Source organism: Schistocerca serialis, chromosome 2 (assembly GCF_023864345.2).
Source record: "Schistocerca serialis cubense isolate TAMUIC-IGC-003099 chromosome 2, iqSchSeri2.2, whole genome shotgun sequence".
Classification (NCBI taxonomy): domain Eukaryota; kingdom Metazoa; phylum Arthropoda; class Insecta; order Orthoptera; family Acrididae; genus Schistocerca; species Schistocerca serialis.
In genome coordinates, this window is record NC_064639.1 from 817,451,594 (window position 1) to 817,471,745 (window position 20,152).

The 20,152-nt window shown below is 40.5% G+C and overlaps 1 protein-coding gene across 6 annotated transcripts in view; it reads left to right on the plus strand.

Moving 5' to 3' along the window:
- Positions 1–20,152, plus strand: part of LOC126458060 (tubulin monoglutamylase TTLL4-like) — a 255,365-nt gene that overhangs the window by 88,282 nt on the left and 146,931 nt on the right. For all 6 annotated transcript variants that reach the window (XR_007585569.1, XM_050094857.1, XM_050094861.1 and 3 more), the window contains exon 9: positions 13,767–13,869. Coding sequence is in view for 5 of the 6 variants with exons in the window: in XM_050094857.1 (XP_049950814.1) it covers positions 13,767–13,869 (103 nt within the window). In the remaining variant the exon portion in view is untranslated. The remainder of the gene's footprint in view (positions 1–13,766; positions 13,870–20,152) is intronic.

Genomic DNA, 20,152 nt, shown 5'->3' on the forward strand with positions numbered 1-20,152 from the left:
AATTCAGTATTACACATTGCATTGTCCTGCTGGTGGATGCCATATTGCTGAGGAAAAACAAACTACATGTAGGGGTGGACATGGTCTCCAAGGGTAGTTTTAAGCTTGTGTTAAACCACTGTGCCTTCCAGAATATGAGATCACCAAGGGAATGCTACAGAAGCATTCCCTTCTGACGATTGTTGCAAGACATTTGCTGTAAGATGTTTCACACCATTCATGCCAACAACCATCTTTATGATGGATCATAAAACATGATTCATCTGAAAGGCCATCTGTCACCTCACCACTAAGTGGACGTCCAGTTGCGGTATTGGCATGCAAATTCCAGCCTTCGTTGCCGATGGTCAGCAGTCAGCATGAATGTATGAACCATGCACCTGCTGTGGAGGCCCATGCACAGCAGTGTTTGGTGAATGGTCATTGAGGAGACACTATTGGTAGCTCCTTGATGCATCTGGATGGTCAGTTGCTCAATAGTTGCACATCTATTCGTCCATACGCATCTCCACAGCCGTACGCCCTGTCATCCATGGCCCGTGGTGCCCCACAGTTGCCTCGGCACCAGTTTTGGGTAGTACCTTGTTGCCATGCCCAGTACACTTTAACCACGGCAGCACACAGAGTTTACAAACTTAGCTGTGTCAGAAATGCTTCCACCTTTGGCCGAAATGCCAATGGTCATGCCCTATTGGACGTCAGATAAATCACTCCGTTTTGGCATTGTGACAAAGGCTGCACTGTTCCACCCCCACCCACCCGACATGCTTTATATACCCTCCACTGATAATGGTGCCATCTGCCCTATGTAAATGTTAATGCATGTTACATTGAACTTTAACAGTGGTTGCATTAATGTGCCTACACTGTGTATTGCATAGTTTTCCCAGCCAGTGCTAAACAGGTTAGCCACCACCTACTAATACTACAATAAACTTGAGATATTTCTGTGCTGTTGAGTTTAAGCTATGTTTGAATGACACCTCGGCTGATGTTTATGAATCTAGTGGCTTGTAGAAATGTCTGATAACTAATCTGTGTCTTAAAAATTCACTTTCGAACCAGTTTATATTGTGTAGCAATGTAAATACAGATAAACATCTACACTACATCTACATACTTATATAATAGAGGGAAACATTCCACGTGGGAAAAAAATATCTAAAAACAAACATGATGTAACTTACCAAACGAAAGCGTTGCCTTTTTGATAGACACACAAACACTCACACAAAATTCAAGCTTTCGCAACCAACGGTTGCTTCATCAGGAAAGAGGGAAGAAGAGGGAAAGACGAAAGGATGTGGGTTTTAAGGGAGAGGGTAAGGAGTCATTCCAATCCCGGGAGCGGAAAGACTTACCTTAGGGGGAAAAAGGACAGGTATACACTCGTACACACACACATCCATCCGCACATATAGACACAAGCAGACATTTGTAAAGGCAAAGAGTTTGCCTTTAATCTGACCGGGTGGGAACTGCAAATACTCTAGCAATACTTAAAAGACCAATGACCATAGCAGTCTGATCCCTTTAATCCCACAAACCACAATACAAAAAAATCGGTCACTCTAGTATTCTATATTCAATCTTCTTTACAGATGAACCACTTTTTCCTGAAATTCTCACAATAAAGCAAAGTCGGCCATTCACCTTCCCTACTACCATCCCGACATGTTCATTCCATTTCGTATCACTTTGCAGTAAAATTAAAGCAATTACAGCCCTCGGTTGCAAAATTAAGTCTTTTGACTTGGTTTTGGCACTACTATGAGTGCCTTCATCAGAAGTAAAACATTCAAACTGTTTTACATCTCTTTTTAATACATTTACACGCCGTTTTTTCGAAATTTTCCCGAGTCTCTCCATCCTTTAACGTGTTTTGGCGGCAACACAACCACCTAACCTTTGTGCACATCGTTGTCTACCAACCCAAGTTCACCTCAGGATCAACATAGCCCAGATTTATCAAACACTTTTTCCCCTTTTTTCACAACAGATCTCCAGTTACTTTCTCCAGTTATTTTCATTTTCATTTCAACCTCATGTTACACTTTCCACCTTCTAATACCATGTCACCCTCACAACATTCCCACGACGACCCCATTAAGTTTTATTTACATTCCCTCCGCAAACATGCCTTCACCCTAGCCAGATTACACTCGCATATTTTATTTTCTCAGGCTTGTCTGACATTTGGCATTACCCCCAAAGGCCTCACACTTAAAGTTCCCATCTCTGGCTGTAATCCTTCTATCCATCAGTCCCTATACCAGTTCCAAACTGCACAATCCATAGCCCTCACCAGCATAATCCTTCACCTACACATTGACTCTGCCAATGAACACACTGGTCAACTCCTATCCCTAATCAAAGTCCTCAATCTTTCCTCTCCCACATCCACACCGGCTGTTCAGAGAATCCTCCTACAGGCCAACCGTAAATTAGAACAGCATGCCACCCTCCACCTCAAAAAACTATCCAATCTCTTGGTTTCCCACCTCCGGAAAGGCAACTCACTCACCCTTCACGACCTTTCCAGCAAACCTCAACCTCCTCTCATTGCACACAGACCCAGTCTCTCCCATCTACTCAACCTCCCACTTCCAGCTCCACTCCCTCCAAAACCTCAAAATTCCAATCAACACAATCTGGAACCACAACACCCTAATTCAGTAGTTAACCTTTCATCCAAACCTCTCTCCCAATCCGAAACCTCTGTCCTATCCAAAGGCCTCACCTTCAGCCCCACTCCCAGATTCAACCAAACAGCCCTCGTCAAAGATTTACTGTCCTACACTCGTACTCTCTGCTGGAAGTATCACTTTGCCATGAAGAAAAATGATCCTAATCCTACTCCTAATGATCCAACTCCCCAAGACACTAACCAAATTGAACACTGCCTGGAACAGTTCCGTCCTCCGTCACAGCGGGACCCACCTCCTCTGCCTCAAAATCACCCTCTCCAAACCTTCCAGGAATTTCTGACTTCCAGCCTTGCCTCTCAATCCTTCTTAAAATACCTTAATCCTACTCCCAACATCACCACTGCTGAAGCCCAGGCTATCCGTGATCTGAGGGCTGACCGGTCCATTGTCATTCTTCCGGCGGACAAGGGTTCCACGACCGTGGTACTTGATCGTCGGGAGTATGTGGCTGAGGGACTGCGTCAGCTTTCAGACAACACAACATACAAAGTTTGCCAAGGTAATCCCATTCCTGATGTCCAGGCGGAGCTTCAAGGAATCCTCAGAACCTTAGGCCCCCTACAAAACCTTTCACCTGACTCCATCAACCTCCTGACCCCACCGACACCCCGCACCACTACCTTCTTCCTAAAATTTACAAACCCAATCATCCCGGCCGCCCCATTGTAGCTGGTTACCAAGCCCCCACAGAACGTATCTCTGCCTACGTAGATCGACACCTTCAACCCACTACATGCAGTCTCCCATCCTTCATCAAAGACACCAACCACTTTCTCGAACGCCTGGAATCCTTACCCAATCCGTTACCCCTGGAAACCATCCTTGTAACCATTGATGCCACTTCCTTATAGACAAATATCCCGCACGTCCAGGGCCTCGCTGCGATGGAGCACTTCCTTTCACGCCGGTCACCTGCCACCCTACCTAAAACCTCTTTCCTCATTACCTTAGCCAGCTTCATCCTGACCCACAACTTCTTCACTTTTGAAGGCCAGACATACCAACAATTAAAGGGAACAGCCATGGGTACCAGGACGGCCCCCTCGTACGCCAACCTATTCATGGGTCGCTTAGAGGAAGCCTCCTTGGTTACCCAAGCCTGCCAACCCAAAGTTTGGTACAGATTTATTGATGCCATCTTCATGATCTGGACTCACAGTGAAGAAGAACTCCAGATTTTCCTCTCCAACCTCAACTCCTTTGGTTCCATCAGATTCACTTGGTCCTACTCCAAATCCCATGCCACTTTCCTTGATGTTGACCTCCACCTGTCCAATGGCCAGCTTCACACGTCTGTCCACATCAAACCAACCAACAAGCAACAGTACCTCCATTATGACAGCTGCCACCCATTCCACATCAAACGGTCCCTTCCCTACAGCCTAGGTCTTCGTGGCAAACGAATCTGCGCCAGTCCGGAATCCCTGAACCATTACACCAACAACTTGACAACAGCTTTCGCATCCCGCAACTACCCTTCCGACCTGGTACAGAAGCAAATAACCAGAGCCACTTCCTCATCCCCTCAAACCCAGAATCCCCCACAGAAGAACCACAAAAGTGCCCCACTTGTGACAGGATACTTTCCGGGACTGGACCAGACTCTGAATGTGGCTCTCCAGCAGGGATAAGACTTCCTCAAATCCTGCCCTGAAATGAGATCCATCCTTCATGAAATCCTCCCCACTCCACCAAGAGTGTCTTTCCCCCGTCCACCTAACCTTCGTAACCTCCTAGTTCATCCCTATGAAATCCCCAAACCACCTTCCCTACCCTCTGACCCCTATCCTTGTAACCGCCCCCGGTGTAAAACCTGTCCCATGCACCCTCCTACCACCACCTACTCCAGTCCTGTAACCCGGAAGGTGTACACGATCAAAGGCAGAGCCACGTGTGAAAGCACCCACGTGATTTACCAACTGACCTGCCTACACGTGATGCATTCTATGTGGGAATGACCAGCAACAAACTGTCCATTCGCATGAATGGACACAGGCAGACAGTGTTTGTTGGTAATGAGGATCACCCTGTGGCTAAACATGCCTTGGTGCACGGCCAGCACATCTTGGCACAGTGTTACACCGTCCGGGTTATCTGGATACTTCCCAACAACACCAACCTATCCGAACTCCGGAGATGGGAACTTGCTCTTCAATATATCCTCTCTTCCCGTTACCCACCAGGCCTCAATCTCCGCTAATTTCAAGTTGCCGCCACTTGTACCTCACCTGTCATTCAACATCATCTTTGCCTCTGCACTTCTGCCTCGACTGACATCTCTGCCCAAACTCTTTGTCTTTAAATATGTGTCTGTATATGTGTGGATGGATATGTGTGTGTGTGCGCGAGTGTATACCCGTCCTTTTCCCCCCTAAGGTAAGTCTTTCCGCTCCCGGGATTGGAAAGACTCCTTACCCTCTCCCTTAAAACCCACTTCCTTTCGTCTTTCCCTCTCCTTCCCCCTTTCCTGATGAGGCAACAGTTTGTTGCGAAAGCTTGAATTTTCTGTGTGTGTTTGTATTTGTTTGTGTGTCTACCGACATGCCAGCGCTTTCGTTTGTACTTGTTTCGGAACTGGAAGTAATTCTGTTTTACAAACATTTGAATAGTATTGATTATGTCATGTAATTCTACAGGATTTACTGTCGATTTGTGCAAAAGATCTGTTTATACATTTGCATATCTTTATCAACAAGAGCTGTAGAATGTTTTATACGAAACTTAGATTTAAAACTGGTCTTTTCTGAACGATATAATCTAGCTTTCACTAGTAGCTAATAAGGAGCAAAGAAAGTAATTACTGGATGTACTGGAACACCATCTTTATGTAATTTTGTAAGCCATATAATCTCTGAGCCATATGATTCTTATTAACTAGCATATGGCTGTTAGTTTTAGATATAATACTTTTCCATAATTTGGTGGTGGTTTTTACGTGTTCAGTGAAAGCTGCAGTCTGATGTTTTTGTAGGTGTAGGTAGTTGAAACTATCAATTAAATGGTTCATTTTGGTAACGTAAACGCCTTTGTTCAAAAGAATTAAACTGTTTGATTTATCAGATTTATTAGTGATGACTTTGTTCGAGGTTATTTTCTTCTTAAGCTTGCTTAATATATTGATTTCATTGCATAGAGTTTGTCACTATCAGTAGCAGTAGTTCTCAAATGGTGCCCTACCATGTGTTTCATAGAAACATCCTCATCTAAAGCATGTTAAAGATATACTTTTAGCACATCTAGCTGTTTTTCAGGGACTTTGCATAGTGGAGCATATTTAATATTTTGATCTAATCCATATTTATTTTTATATTTGAGAAGTTTGTTATTTGATCAGCAATGTATTGATTGTCCGCACTTGTTGTCAACAGTTTATCTTTTCGTAACGTGGATAATTGGATTTACGTCTTCATGCTCATTGTGATCAAAACTATTGAACTCGCACAGATAAGTGGAGGTGATAATAAGCATGTGACAAACTGTTAAATGTGAACTTAACTTTATCACAGGTTCTGCACCAGTTTTGCATTTCTTCTAATCCACATTCTCTCGCCAATCTTGATAGCTTTCATTGCAACCAAGGAAGTACAGTTTCATGTAATGTTGACATATTTTGGAGTGCATTATGTAAACAAGCTCTGTTAAATCAAATATGTTGTGTGGCTGTTAACTCCAGTTTCAGTAATATCCTTCACATGACAGTTAATTGAAATTTATTAGCACACTTCATTACATTAATTGAATTTTCCATTGGTGTTTGGCACAACATGATAATGTTGAAAAGGCAAACACTTCCTAAAGTTCTGCAAAATTGTGTTTATTTGCTCACGAACTGGCTTTTGGCTTCTCTGGCCATCTCCAGGTGACAAGTGAATGTCACAAAAACAGATAAACAGTACATAAGACTTAAACACATGTTAACCATTTAAACATGCAACATAAAAAAAATTTAGTTTACAGTGGAGCTAGGAGGCTGTTCTTAAAATTTTGGGGGCCTGTAGTACAAAAAGACACCTATTTAGCTTATACAGAAAAGAGCTACTGATATGGTAATCGCTGCAAGCTCCCAACATTAATGCAGCCACAAACATGCATCTTTCCATTTGATGGTGCTCCGCCTCACATCTCTTCCATTACCTTAAACAGCCTTTCAAATGGAACTCCAGACCATCTCACATATCGCTTCCAGCTCTGTCTGGGTATAGTTCTGCCCTGATTTATTATATACTATGAAAAAATAAAATGCAAAAATTACATTGCTTCTGTATGCTAGCCAACTGTAATCACTCAACAGTTACAGAGCTTGGTGGAAAATCCCATGGACTGGCAAAATGTCGGACGATCTTGTGAAAAAGTTGCTCGCAACTACAGACCTTCATTTTATATTAACCATTAGCATATCAAAATCTTTGTTCAGTAGTAAATACAAATAGCAACCCTTGACACAACATAGTGTGTATAAAATCACATGCAAGCAGTGCAAAAAAGTTTATATTGGCCAGTTAGCCAGAGCTGTGGCAATTAGGCTATATGAACATAAGAGAAGCTGGAGATTAAGGATGAAAGCTTCAACCTTTGTTGATGATATTTTTAACAGGGTGCCATTCTTACAATGGTGAATCAAATATAAACAGGGTTTTGCTTTATACATTTACATAAGTTTCAGAAAAATTGATACAAATGAACTTATTTTTCTATATAGTCTCCTGAACAGAAAACACATTTCTCCCAGTGGGTAGGTAATTTCTTGATCCCGTTTTCGTAAAATGAATGTGGCTGTGCCTGCAGCCAGTTGTGCATAAACACTTAGACAGGGCCATCCTGTGTCCTCTGACTGCTTCCTTTAGTGATCCAAAGAAAAAAAATTGCAGGGCGATAAGTCCAGTCTGTACAGAGGAGGTTCTAGTGTGGCTTATAATAGTTCCCGAATTTTTTATAGAGTTTGGACAGCTGTATGGGGTCGTTAAGCATGATCACATCCCAGATTAAAAATATGCACCTTTTCTGGTGATACGCATATTTTGTTTCGACCAAAAGTTGGCAATAGAATGCAATATTCACAGTAGGATCTTGTTGGAGAATATCGATGGAAAAAACTCCTTTAAAATAAAAAAAGACCATTGCAGGAATCTTCCCTGTGGAGAGAGAGTTTTTGATTTCTACAGGTGCAGATTTGTGCTTTTAGTTGCTTTTTTTCTGATTTTGGGGTCTAATGTGGTGCACCCATGTTGCATGGTCTGGTGCAAAAAATGTTTCCCTTCAGTTCAGAAGCATGTCAGTAGCCACTTGCACCCCTTGAAACAATTAAATTAATGCTTTGCAGTGAGAAGATGAGGCACCTACCTTGAGGATACTTTCTGAAATCCAATCAGTAATGATCGCCTAAGCATTACTACAGCTTACTCCAACCTCGGTAGCAATTTCAACAACTGTTATTCTGTGACCGTCTTCAATAAGCTGGCTAACAATGTAAATATTCTCCTCAGTCATACTGCTCCTCAGGTGATACGGGTGAGCTGCATTCTCAACTGTTTCTCGTCTTTGTAAAAACTGCGTCTTACACTTGAGTCTTTCTCAGGAAGTTGTCCCCAAACTGTGGCACAAGTGTTTTCAAAATTTTGGACGGTTTTACACTCTATTGTGAGAATTTTTACTGTAATTTGTTGTGTAACAGCTGAGACTAACTCTTGCTCTGACATTGTGATTCTGACTAAAGAAACAGAATGACAATAATCACTGGAAACAAAAGGAACAATGATCAGAGCTCTCCATTTACGAAAAGTCATGGAAAGCAAAAATTCTGATTTATGTTTGATTCACCCTCATATGATGGAGAATGTGAAGTTTTATATTCTGTGAAGATAATCTGAAAGATGACCCCGCCAAAAATCGACACACACATGCGAAGAGTGCCAGCTTAATATTAAATGATGTCTCAGTTTCTATTTTCCCCTTTGTTCGATTAAGTTTTCGTTACAACTACTAGAATTAAGCCATAAATTCATCTAATTTCTCATTAGTTATTAAATCTATCTCCACATAAAAGTTTTGTTACCCCTTTTTAGTTAATGTAATTATTTCTCTGTGACAAAAAATGTAATGTTTTTCTATGTAAAAACTGTCATTTTTGTACAAATGATATCTGTGTAATGTGCACATCTTGAATGAGACACCCCCCACCCACCGACACGTACTGCTTACTGAGTACATATTGTACTTCTTTCTGCCCTGTGTGCCATTTCCCTAAGAAGCTCCGTAAAACGCCTTACATTGGAGCTCTTTGTAACTAGCAAATCCCTCTCCCTGTGCACATGCTCAGATGCTGCTGAAGAAGCAGTCCTAGCTCTCTCACAGGGTGAATAGGTGAGGCCAGATGGCCATCCTCCATATTGACTCTTTGCCTCGAGCAACACACACATTACAACCTGCTTCTCACCCTGCGGTGAGGGCGGATTCCCCATGTTGGGTACACTGCAGGGTGCATCGGTGGCAGAGCTCATGTGCGAAACAAGACAGACCTGATGTGTTCCATGTAATGTGCCACATTCTCTGTCACCACTACTTCCCAGTCAGCCTCAAGACGGCTGACTGTGGCCAAAAGTGTCTTCAGCTGGTTGTGAACTGAAGCCACCTCCTCCCATGGCCACACACATTGTATCCATCCTAGTATTACTAACTTAAAAATAATTATAAAAGCACAAAGAGAAAACTGAATATGCAACTTACTACCATTCACATGTGTCAGCATTGGAGACTGACACCTTATGAACTGTGTCACTGGCTGCTCAAAATAAATGACAGATGTGCTACAGACTGAGCGAACCTACACTTACAGTTACTAAAGTGTGACATTACAGCTCTTAAATGTTAAAATACAAGAGTGATTTAAGAATTACACTAAAAAAAACCAATGTTGGAGAAAACAAAATATGTAACTTGCTGTTCCACTGGTGTGTCACAGGTAACAGCTGGAGCCTGCCTAGTCTGATATAATAGTGAAGTACACAGATGGGGAGGAGGGAAAGAAATTAAACTTCACAAATTAAGAGGGTATATGGTGATATAGTAATGCTTACATAATCAAGTCAAATTTACAAAGAACTTGGTAGTATGAGCCCACTTAAGAGTACAACCTTCACCCCTTGTGGTATGGATGCATCCATGGATTAAGTTGGCATAGGTGTTTTAAAGCCATTGTAGCCTCTCCTTAGGCCCTTGATATCCTGGATACTGACACTGGGATGAATTTGACATCTGAGCAGGTTCCACACATTCTATCAGGGATAGAGCCAGGGATCTTGCTGGCCACAGGAATATTGCAGCAACATGCAGGTAGGTCATAGGCGTGTGTGTGTGTGTGTGTGTGTGTGTGTGTGTGTTTGTGTGTAAAAGCATTGTCCTGTTGAAAAATTACACAGTTGAAAAATGGCATCTTGATACTGTCATATGAGAGGTAGCACATTAGGATGCAAAGTGTCCGTGCTGTACCATTGTTCTGTCAGAGTTCCACCTGTCACTATCAGCTGTGATCTGAAGTCATACCTAAAGTCTCACCACACCATGATACAAGGAGTAATACCAGTATGCCTCTCCAAAGGATTGGAAGGATGAGCCACCTCCCCAGATTGCTACTGTACTTGGCAATGGTGGTCTTTGGAGGTACTGCTGAACTGCTATTCATTACTGAACACAGTGCAAAGCTGTGTACCAGCAGTCCATGCTTCCTGGTCATAGCACCACTCCCAATCAACATTTTGCATTGTGGTGTTAATGACAGTCTGCACATGAGACGATAATTCCCCAGTTTGGCTGCTGCTAGTCTCTGGCCAATGATGTGGGATAACACAGAATGTTGCAGAGAGTCCATTAGTTGTTCTGGAATAGCAGGTGCAGATGTGAAGGATTTATGATGTGCTTAGTGCACAATATGGGAGTCATCCCATGTTCTGGACACAGATGTGGTAGACAGAACATTGAGGACAAGCATGCCTGCCCTGACGTTTCTATGCAGCCACTATCACACCAGAATGCCCCACACTCTCGATATTTCACGATTCAACCATCTAGCCAAGTGGAGACCAGCAAGAAGACCTCTTTCAAACACTGTCAGATACTGATAAACATATCGCAGAAGTGTATGTGGCATATCTGTATCCTTCAGTGATCACTCAACATCTGACACTGTCAGCACCCCTTTATATACACTATCAGGCTTGGTACCAACATGAAACACTAATACACTAGGGTGGCCATTCTACTTGTCACATATAATTGCAACTGTATTCATTTATTTATTTCATACATGCTGATGTGTACGTTTACAAAGTTACATTGACATCGCACCGTGTCTTCTAGGTGCTTAACTTTTCTTGTCAGGCAGTGTATGTATACCACCAGTTAGCTTCATTGGAGTTTAATCAATTCATCATTGTGAATAACACCTTAAGACTTCACAAACAAATACCATATGTTTAATATTAGGGTGGTTCAGATATAAACTGCAATTAAGCCAGTGTACTGAACAAGCAGTTCTGAGAACGATGGTGGAGCAGGGGATTGAAGATCGGTGCATTAAGGAGGAGGAAGCAGCTTGGTTTGCTGCTGCACTCTCATCTGGTCTCAGTACAGCAATGAGTGAGTAGTTCCTTCTTCTGGTACGCAATGTATTGTCATATAGTTTTTAAACCTCAGGGGGTTTTAACTCATTTGAAAGCACAGTTTGGAGACGCTACACTGTTGCAGAAGCAAGTGCTTACGTAGGGGCAGATAATTTAAGGACAGCTAAGAAAATGTAGAACGTGAAGGTCATGCTTGACTCCAAAGGTCAAGTTTCACTGATAACATCTGTGCTGTTAGAGAGGTTATTGCAGTTGGTTACCAATGCACTATTGAAGAAATCACAGCAGAGGTACGAGGACCTTTTTTTCTTTTATTTTTTTCCCAACCTCTGTTAGGCTATAAATAAAAGATACGTGCATAGAAAACAATTATTTTATTACCCTAACCACCGAAAAGATTGTGACATTTATCGTACCTGTAGACAGGCTGTGCAATACCCTCTTCAAAATATGTTGCCACCAATGATTGCAAATGAGCACTGACATTGTTTTGAAGATCTTCGTTGGTTTTAAAGTGCTGCCCTCCTAGCCACGTGTTCAGGGAAAGGGTGAAAGTAGCTGGGTGCCAGGTCAGGACTGTACAGCGAATGATCGAAAATGTCCCATTGAAATCGTTCAAGGAGCCATTGGGTTGTGCCAGCAGTGTATGGACGAACATTGTAATGGATCAACACAATTCCTGACGTGAAATGCAAATTTGGTCATTCAAATCAAACAAAGAGGAATGCTGACTGAAGACGTGGCTAGGAGGGCAGCACTTTCAAACCGACGAAGATCTCCAAAACAATGTCAGTGCTCATTTGCAACCATTGGTGGCAACATTTTTTGAAGAGGGTATTGCAAAGCTTTTCCACAGGTACGATAAATGTTTCAGTCTTTTTGGTAATTATGTTGAAAAGTAACCATAAGTGTACAAAACTTTTAGTAATAAAATAATTGTTTTCTATGAACTTGTCTTTTATTTATAGCCTATAGGAGGTTGGAAAAAAGAAAAGAAAGAAAGAAAAAGAAATGGCCCTCGTAGATACTGGCATTGGCTGTGCTTGCCATTATCAGTGAACAGCTTGGCTTTAGACAAATTAGTGCATAGTGGATTTCGAAGTTGTTAGTGGAACAACAAAAACAGGTCAGGTTGCAGGTTGGAGATCTGTGAGACACTTCTGAATCAGTTCTGACAAGAAGGGAAAGATTATTGAAGCACATTGTCACGTGTGATGAGACATGGGTCCATCATAAAACTGCATAATCCATAATGACAAATAATGAGAGATAAAGAAAGGATGGAAGCCTGCCCAGTGAAGGCCAAAGCACACCTTTCAGCCATAAAAGGTTTTTTTTTTTAAATCCATGAAAAAATTACTTGGAGGGGAATGACTTGAAAACAACAGAGACATCGAGGAGTGTGTGTGCAGTTGGTTTACATGTCCTTAAACCTATTTATGAACAAAAAATCGCCGACAAAACTGTGTAGAGCGTGCAGGAGACTATTATGATGGAACATGTTGTTAATCTAGAAATACGTTTCACTTCTTCCTCACTATCAGATAAAATGTGATTATGTATAAAAACATTATTTAGTTAGTTAGTAGGGAGAGGACTTCCTATGGTGCAAGCATTGGTTTGATGGTTGAAGAGAGTGGGAGAGAGATACCCGAGCACAGAACATCACCAAGGCATGACACAATTGAGCATTTCACCTGCTGTGAAGGGGTCGCGTACGTTTTGTCATTGCGGCTTCGCGGTGTTTTGGAAGGCAGAGAGAGAGAGAGAGAGAGAGAGAGAGAGAGAGAGAGAGAGAGAGAGGTGTGTAGCCTAAAATGATGACGCACAGAAACAGTTGAAACAATCTTAAGAGAAGTGTCATTACATCCTCTTCTGTTCTGCTCCGAGATCCACCTCGGAGATGATAATCTGATTAATAAGAGATCTGTGCACCCAATGTGGTAATAATTATATAAGAGCAACCAAATATGGAAGAGTTCTTTAACAAGCATTTACATCATTTCCTAGCGCATTTGGGTAGATATTAGTTCTCTTACAGTCCTCGACCCTCTACAAATGGAGGAGAAGTAACACATTACAAGGATTGGTATTGCATAGCACACACAGACTCACAGACTGACACTCTCTCTCTCTCTCTCTCTCTCTCTCTCTCTCTCTCTCTCTCTCTGTCATTTCAAAGTCTGTGTATGTGTGTGTTTGTTTGTTATCATCAAATTAAGAACTTTGTGTGATGGGTGGATAATACCCAACATTTTATTTTTAAGTGTGCTTGTCTACTAGTCAGTACTTCCTCTATTTGGTGAGTAACAATTTTACCTATTTCAATAAATAATTCTCTCTATGTTTGTGGTACTTTGAAGAGAAGAATTTTATGTGCTTAAAATGATGACAGTTTTTTGTATTTCTGAAGAGAAGTAATGCATGTGAGTTTGTATTCCAGGTTTGGATTCATTCCTCGAACCTATGTGTTACCACAGGATAGCAAGATGTTACGTCAGGCTTGGGAGAAGAATTGTGGAAAGGAGAAGTGGATTATCAAACCTGTAAGTTCTAATGTGATATTGTGAAGTTCAGTTTTTCTGTACTGCGCATTTTTGTTGCAATTTTAATACATTGTTTTGTGATGCCAGTTTTTTTAAACACTTGTTCACACTACAAAAAAGTACTATATCAGATTACTTTTACCATGTATTGAAGAAATTTTATCATGCAATTGCATTTATAGAAAATATTGTTGTGTGACATTATCTTGCAGGTGCAACGCCAGAGCTTCTATTCAAGTCTTTTGTAAATGTGATTGCAAATATCATTATTAGGATAGAAGTTTCTGGAATGGGAATTACCCTGCCTGTAAGAGCAGTGTTCTTGAACCACATACTATATTGTGTAGCGATATTGTCATTTAAGTTACACAGTGGAAAACTTGCGATGGGTAACAATAGAAAAGGATAGATTGCTACTCAGCATGTAGTGGAGACATTGAGTGGTTGACAGGTACAGTGAAATAGACTGGTAGATATTATTCAGGTAACAGATAAAGTCCTTCATCAGATGTAGACAAAACAAAACTTGCAGAGTCACACAAGCATAACTCACACACACACACACACACACACACACACACACACACACACACGTGGCCACTGTCTTCTGTGGGCACTAAGGCTCCATCAACTTTTGAGGGAGCAGCGATCCTCGCTGGGATTAGTGCTAGGGGTACAAAAGAGATGAGGAGTCGGGAGAGTTAAGGGTAGCAGGGTAGGGAGTGGGGGAGACATTAGTGCTGTCTGTAGAACCATGTAGGGATGTTGTAGGATTGTGGGCTGCTAGGTGCAGCAGTGGTAGGCTACGCTATCTGTTCACGTGAATGGCCACATTCAAACAGTCCCAAAGAGAAACCTGGACCACCCAGTTGCTGAGCATGCTGCCCAGTGCAGTGTGTTTGGTATGACATCAAAAACTGCTGCACAGCCTGTACCATTAGGATTGTTTCACCAACAGCTTTTCTGAATATCAAATGTGAGAACTCTCCCTGTGACATGTCCTCTGTTCCCATAACCTCTTTGACACTAACCTGTCCTCCGCAAGACTATCTCCTTAATTGCTCCCACCCCAGCCCTACACACTCCTGTCCCACCTGCATATCTGCATCGTCTTCTCCGCTTCTTGCCTCTCCCTTAACCTCTGCCCCACACCGGGCCCCATCCAGCACAGCTGGCTGCACCTAGCAGCCCAGAATGATACTGTCCTTACCTCACACGTCTTCTGTACCCCTCACCACCCTCCCTAAGAAAGATCACTGCTCAGAGAGAAAATGGCAGTGCCTGCGGGGGTGTGGGTGTGTGTGGGTGGGTTGTGAGAGAGAGATTTGTTTTGTCTACATCTGATGGATGTAATCTGATAGCAGAATAACATCTAGCAGTCTCTTTCTTTATACCTGTCTTCCACTCAATAACTCCTCTATGTGGTTGAGCAGAACTCAATGCTTTTCATATTATTGTCAGTAAGATTATCTATTTGGATCTATGTTCTAGTGAAACAATGATGTTTATGTATTATAGTGTCATTATTCCACCCTGGATATTGCAATAGTATTTATTTGTTGGATCAGTTGCTGATGTACTAATAGTAGTCACATGTGAGGTGACCAGATTTTTTAAAAAATTTCAGTCTTTAGCCATTCTTCTCTACTTCCTTCTGTTTGCTTTTGCAACCTGGCAGAAGAGTTGCTAATTATAATGAACATGTACGTTTGCCAGAGCTTCATGCGCTTTTGAAGATTAGTTATTGCAATAGTCAATTTATCTGGGAGAATTAATTGAAAAGAAGTCAATCATTTAGTCTAAAGTATTTTTGTAGATAATTGTAAACATTGGAAGTAGATTATTTTCATAGCATATGATATATATATATATCTCTATCTCTCTCTCTCTCTCTCTCTCTCTCTCTCTCTCTTCCCCCCCCCCCCCCCCCCCTCTTTTCCCCTTCTTCTTTTTTTGCAAATTTCAGTTATGTTTGAAATTATCTTGTTACCTGTACAATGTCTGCCTGCCTGTATAGTGTAATGCATAGCACACTAGCATGAGAAATAGAAAGGTGAGCCAGGTCCAGATCGAATCCTCACTGTGGGTTGACGATGGTGGTTATTGCATTGGTCAACCTGAGTGTTGGTTTTAGGTGGTTTCCCAAGCTTGTTTTGGCAAATGCTGGGCTGTTACCCACTTTTTACATGAATAAATATGAAACTCAAACAGTTAAAATACAATCACACCTTGAAAAAAACATACTCAATTCAGACAGGTGGTCCACACAATTTCCCTCCCTTGAGCAACTGATGACTATGATGACAAGAAGGGCATCCAGCTGCAAATTTAAATAAAATAAATTTAGTGTACAGTAGATTCGATACTAGACGGGGTAAATACTAACGAAAAAAAAATTACAACATATATATTGTGGTGCACATGTATGCCAAAAACAGGCACCACTGAAGATCTGTGTCTTTAAAACGTATTCTTCATTCTTTCTTGTCTATAAGTAATTGAAATTCCCTTTGATAATATCTTTTTTTATGACAAATGTGTGCTGAATATTAAGGGAACAGGCTGGTGTGCCACTGGTACTGGATAAACAGAAAGCAAATCGTGATTCACGTTTTAGGTATTCAGGAAATATATACTGTTTTGCAAGGGATTTATTAAGAGTAGAACTAAAGGTTGAATAAAAAGTTTTAGTTTTACTTGCCTTGTCATATTTGGATAAAATTAAAAGCTTTCAACAATTGCCTCCATCATCGTCGCCAGAGGGTCAATCTGACCGGTGTGAAACTGGTGAGGCATCCACTTCTATGCCCAGAAGATGCATCTGATTGGCTGGATTACATCACAGAAATGGTGCATATTGAGGTGATTCTCAGCATCCATAGATTGTTTGTCCGCTCTATCCAGCAAAGTCAAACAGTGGAAAATTCAGGACAAAATAATGATAAAATTATGGAAAGATACATTGCCACCCACCATATAGCTGAGTTGCAAATAGGTTTAACAAAAAGACTGTCATACAAATAAGGTTCCAGCCAAAAAGGTCTTCATTGGAATTAGACAACATAAACAAACTGGCCTCGGCAGTCAGAGACTGTGGTTGTGTGTGTGTGTGTAAAGTGCAATAGTGTGTGTGTGTGTGTGTGTGTGTGTGTGTGTGTGTGTGTGTGTGTGTCTAATTCTGATGAAGACCTTTTTGGCCGAAAGCTTACTTGTTTGCCAGTCTTTTCATTGTACCTATCTGCAACTCAGCTGTATGGTGAGTAGCAATGTATCCTATCTAGCAAAGTAGTTTACTGCCCAATGTGAGTGGTGGCGCAGCAAGCAACGTTGGATAGAGAACGCAGGCGTAACATGGACATAGAGGGTGCCAAATCAGTTTGTGCCATTTCCTTGTCATCATAATAAACTAATTTGGCCCATCAGAGTCCATCCTCTGGACATGCAAGTGGAAGCCTCACCAGTTCCATGACAGTCAGACTTGACAATGGTGTTTGGATGCAGTCATTGAAAGTTAGGGATTTTTTCCAAATTTGACATGCCAAATAAATGGATAACTTTTTATCCAAGAACTCCTTTGCGAAGGACTTCGTAGCCAGAGCTAAAATTTATTTATGCAATAAGTGTGTATTGGTTATACTGAATTATTAATTTTCCTCCCATGTATATTTTTTGTGGTATTCCTGTCTGCATCAGTAGCAGGAGTCAAGTCGAGTACATAGCGTGCTGCTCAGCAAGTAAACCTAGGTCAGAAAACCTAAAAAATGAATTTCATGCTAAGCTATACATTATGCAGATAATGTCGGGATTTTATGGCCAAGTGCAAGCCTTTTAACTGAAGGCCAGTTCAGTGACTTGCATGTCCCTAACCTACCCTAGTTATCCAACCAGGGGTGGTCAAAGTATAAAATGGAATACAACTCAAGTGTTGTTCCTGGTGAATCTTCACAGTGTTGAAGGTGAAGCCTACATTAAAGACAGAAAGGAAAAAAATTCTGGGGTCTGACCAGGATTTGATCTCATAACATTTCGGTCTCCAGGCATGTGCTTTACTGCTAGGTCACCAGGCCCGATACCATGTACAGAAAGCCATTATTTATAGTGGAGTTCCTCTGTGGTATAAATGAATAAAATCAGGGTAAGTACTGTGAAAAAATTGAGAAGTAATTTAGGGTCATGAATTTGAGGGTTAGTATAACTTGGTTGTTATTACATTTAGTTGCGGACATAGAATACCAAACAGAAAATTGGGAAACGGAGTATAATTTACTGTTATATGGTGCCTTTTATCATTATAAATGAGGTCTTCTGTAGAAAGGAAGAATAGAATGTTAAAGAACTTGTGTTGATTGATGGCTGTAATTGTGTAATGCTTCTTTAAAAATCACTTAAGCAAAGAGCAGAAATAAATAAGCTTTGTATAACTTAAAACAATCCGAGGCCTACTCACAATCTTTTGATTGCTCAGGTGTAGTAACCAAGAAGGTCGTTTAATATAAATCATTGAGTTGTTTTGCCATGTACTCAAACCTGCACAAAATGTACATGTTGTATGGCATGTATATTTTGGAGCTATGTAAGGAATTTCCAAATAATAAAAAACATTGGGACACAACCAATAATTTCATATGTCGGAGAAGTAAATATGATGGATCCATTAGTCAACAAAAATTATTTATTATTTGCAAGTACGTAATGTATCAGTTTTGATGATGTCTCACGGACGATTAGTAATCTTGTTGTAGTTTTTGAAACAGTGAGGTATATTTAATACAACTAGACAGTTTTTACATTCCCTCATCGTTTCGCTTTGTTTTCAAGCTCTTGTGGCAGCACATTTTGTAATGTGTGTGCTGTTTGAAGTCTATACCCGGTGTAATTCTGTTTCTTTCAGTTTTTTGTGTAGAGAATATATGAATTATAAAGTGCCGTATCAAATATGTAAAAAATATTTTTCAGTACCATTTCAAAATTTCCTCATGACAGGGAAACCTGCTAGTATCTGATCTTGGTAGTCAGTACCAATAATTTCACTGTTGTAATCAACAATACATTTTGGTTTGAACATAAGGTTTCATTGACTTATGTTTTGTTCAGTTATTTCTACATCTTCAACATTAATGTGCTATTGGAGTTTATCCCTTTGCGTTCCCCCTTTCTTAGTTTTGCGTTAACAAAATATTGTAGCATTTTTCATTATTATTATTAAAACATAATGTTCCATTTCCATCTAAAGTTAAAAACAGTTTCGACGGAGAATACCAATTATCCATGTACAAAGTGTCTTATTTAGTACTGGCTTTGATAATTCCATCACAACGGTTTCAGATGCATTGTAATCAAGATCTGTTTTATTGTTTCCTGAATATATTTTAAAATTACAGTAATAGCTCGATATTTACTCGCACAGTTCACAGAATTTTATCCCAAATCTCACCCACTTTGATGGATTAAATTGTTTGAAGCATGTGTTTCTTAAATTTCATTACATATACTTTTTAATTTTTTGTGGAAATAGTTTATCACAGGTGTGACTTTACATGTCGTAAAATAAAAAATAAAAAAATAAATAAATAAAAAAAACAAAAAAAAACATTGTGATTTGCAAAACTTGTTTCACTGGCGTAGTTTTCCCGAATATTCGTGTTTTTATAACAGTTCTTTGAGACCAGTACACCTAAACTTTTTTTTTACCCTTGATTTGTTGTTATGCGTAAGGCAAGGTATATTTTAATTTCATAACACATGACAGGAATCCATGTCTCATCAATTTTCTGTTTTATATTTCAGTGATCATTGTTTGTTGTGTACACTGATTCAGGTCTATGACAATATTATCCTACAACACCTGGTCAAAATTTATATAAAAAAAGTCTGAAGCTAGTGTTATTCCACCTAACTGCTCCAAAATTTATGCTCATATGCAAGGAGTCTGCATATATTCCCAGATTTTTGGCTTGTTATTTTCTTCTTTCCAAATCCATTGTTCCAATAATTGATACTGTTGTCATCATGGGTGTCATCTACAGTGATTAATCTCCTTGATTATTTTTGTACAGTAAATGCAATATCACTGTCATTATCAACAGGATCTACCAGATCAGTGTCCTCAGTAACTAAATACTTATCAGTACTATCATCACAATTAATGTTCTTTTTACTGATGTGATAGGTGTATGGGTTTTTTAACTCTTTTAGCTAATTATAAGCAATGCACATGAGCAAATGAGAACATGTATTTGAAATAGGAGACCATTGAGTAATGTTGACCCACGAGTCCAATGTA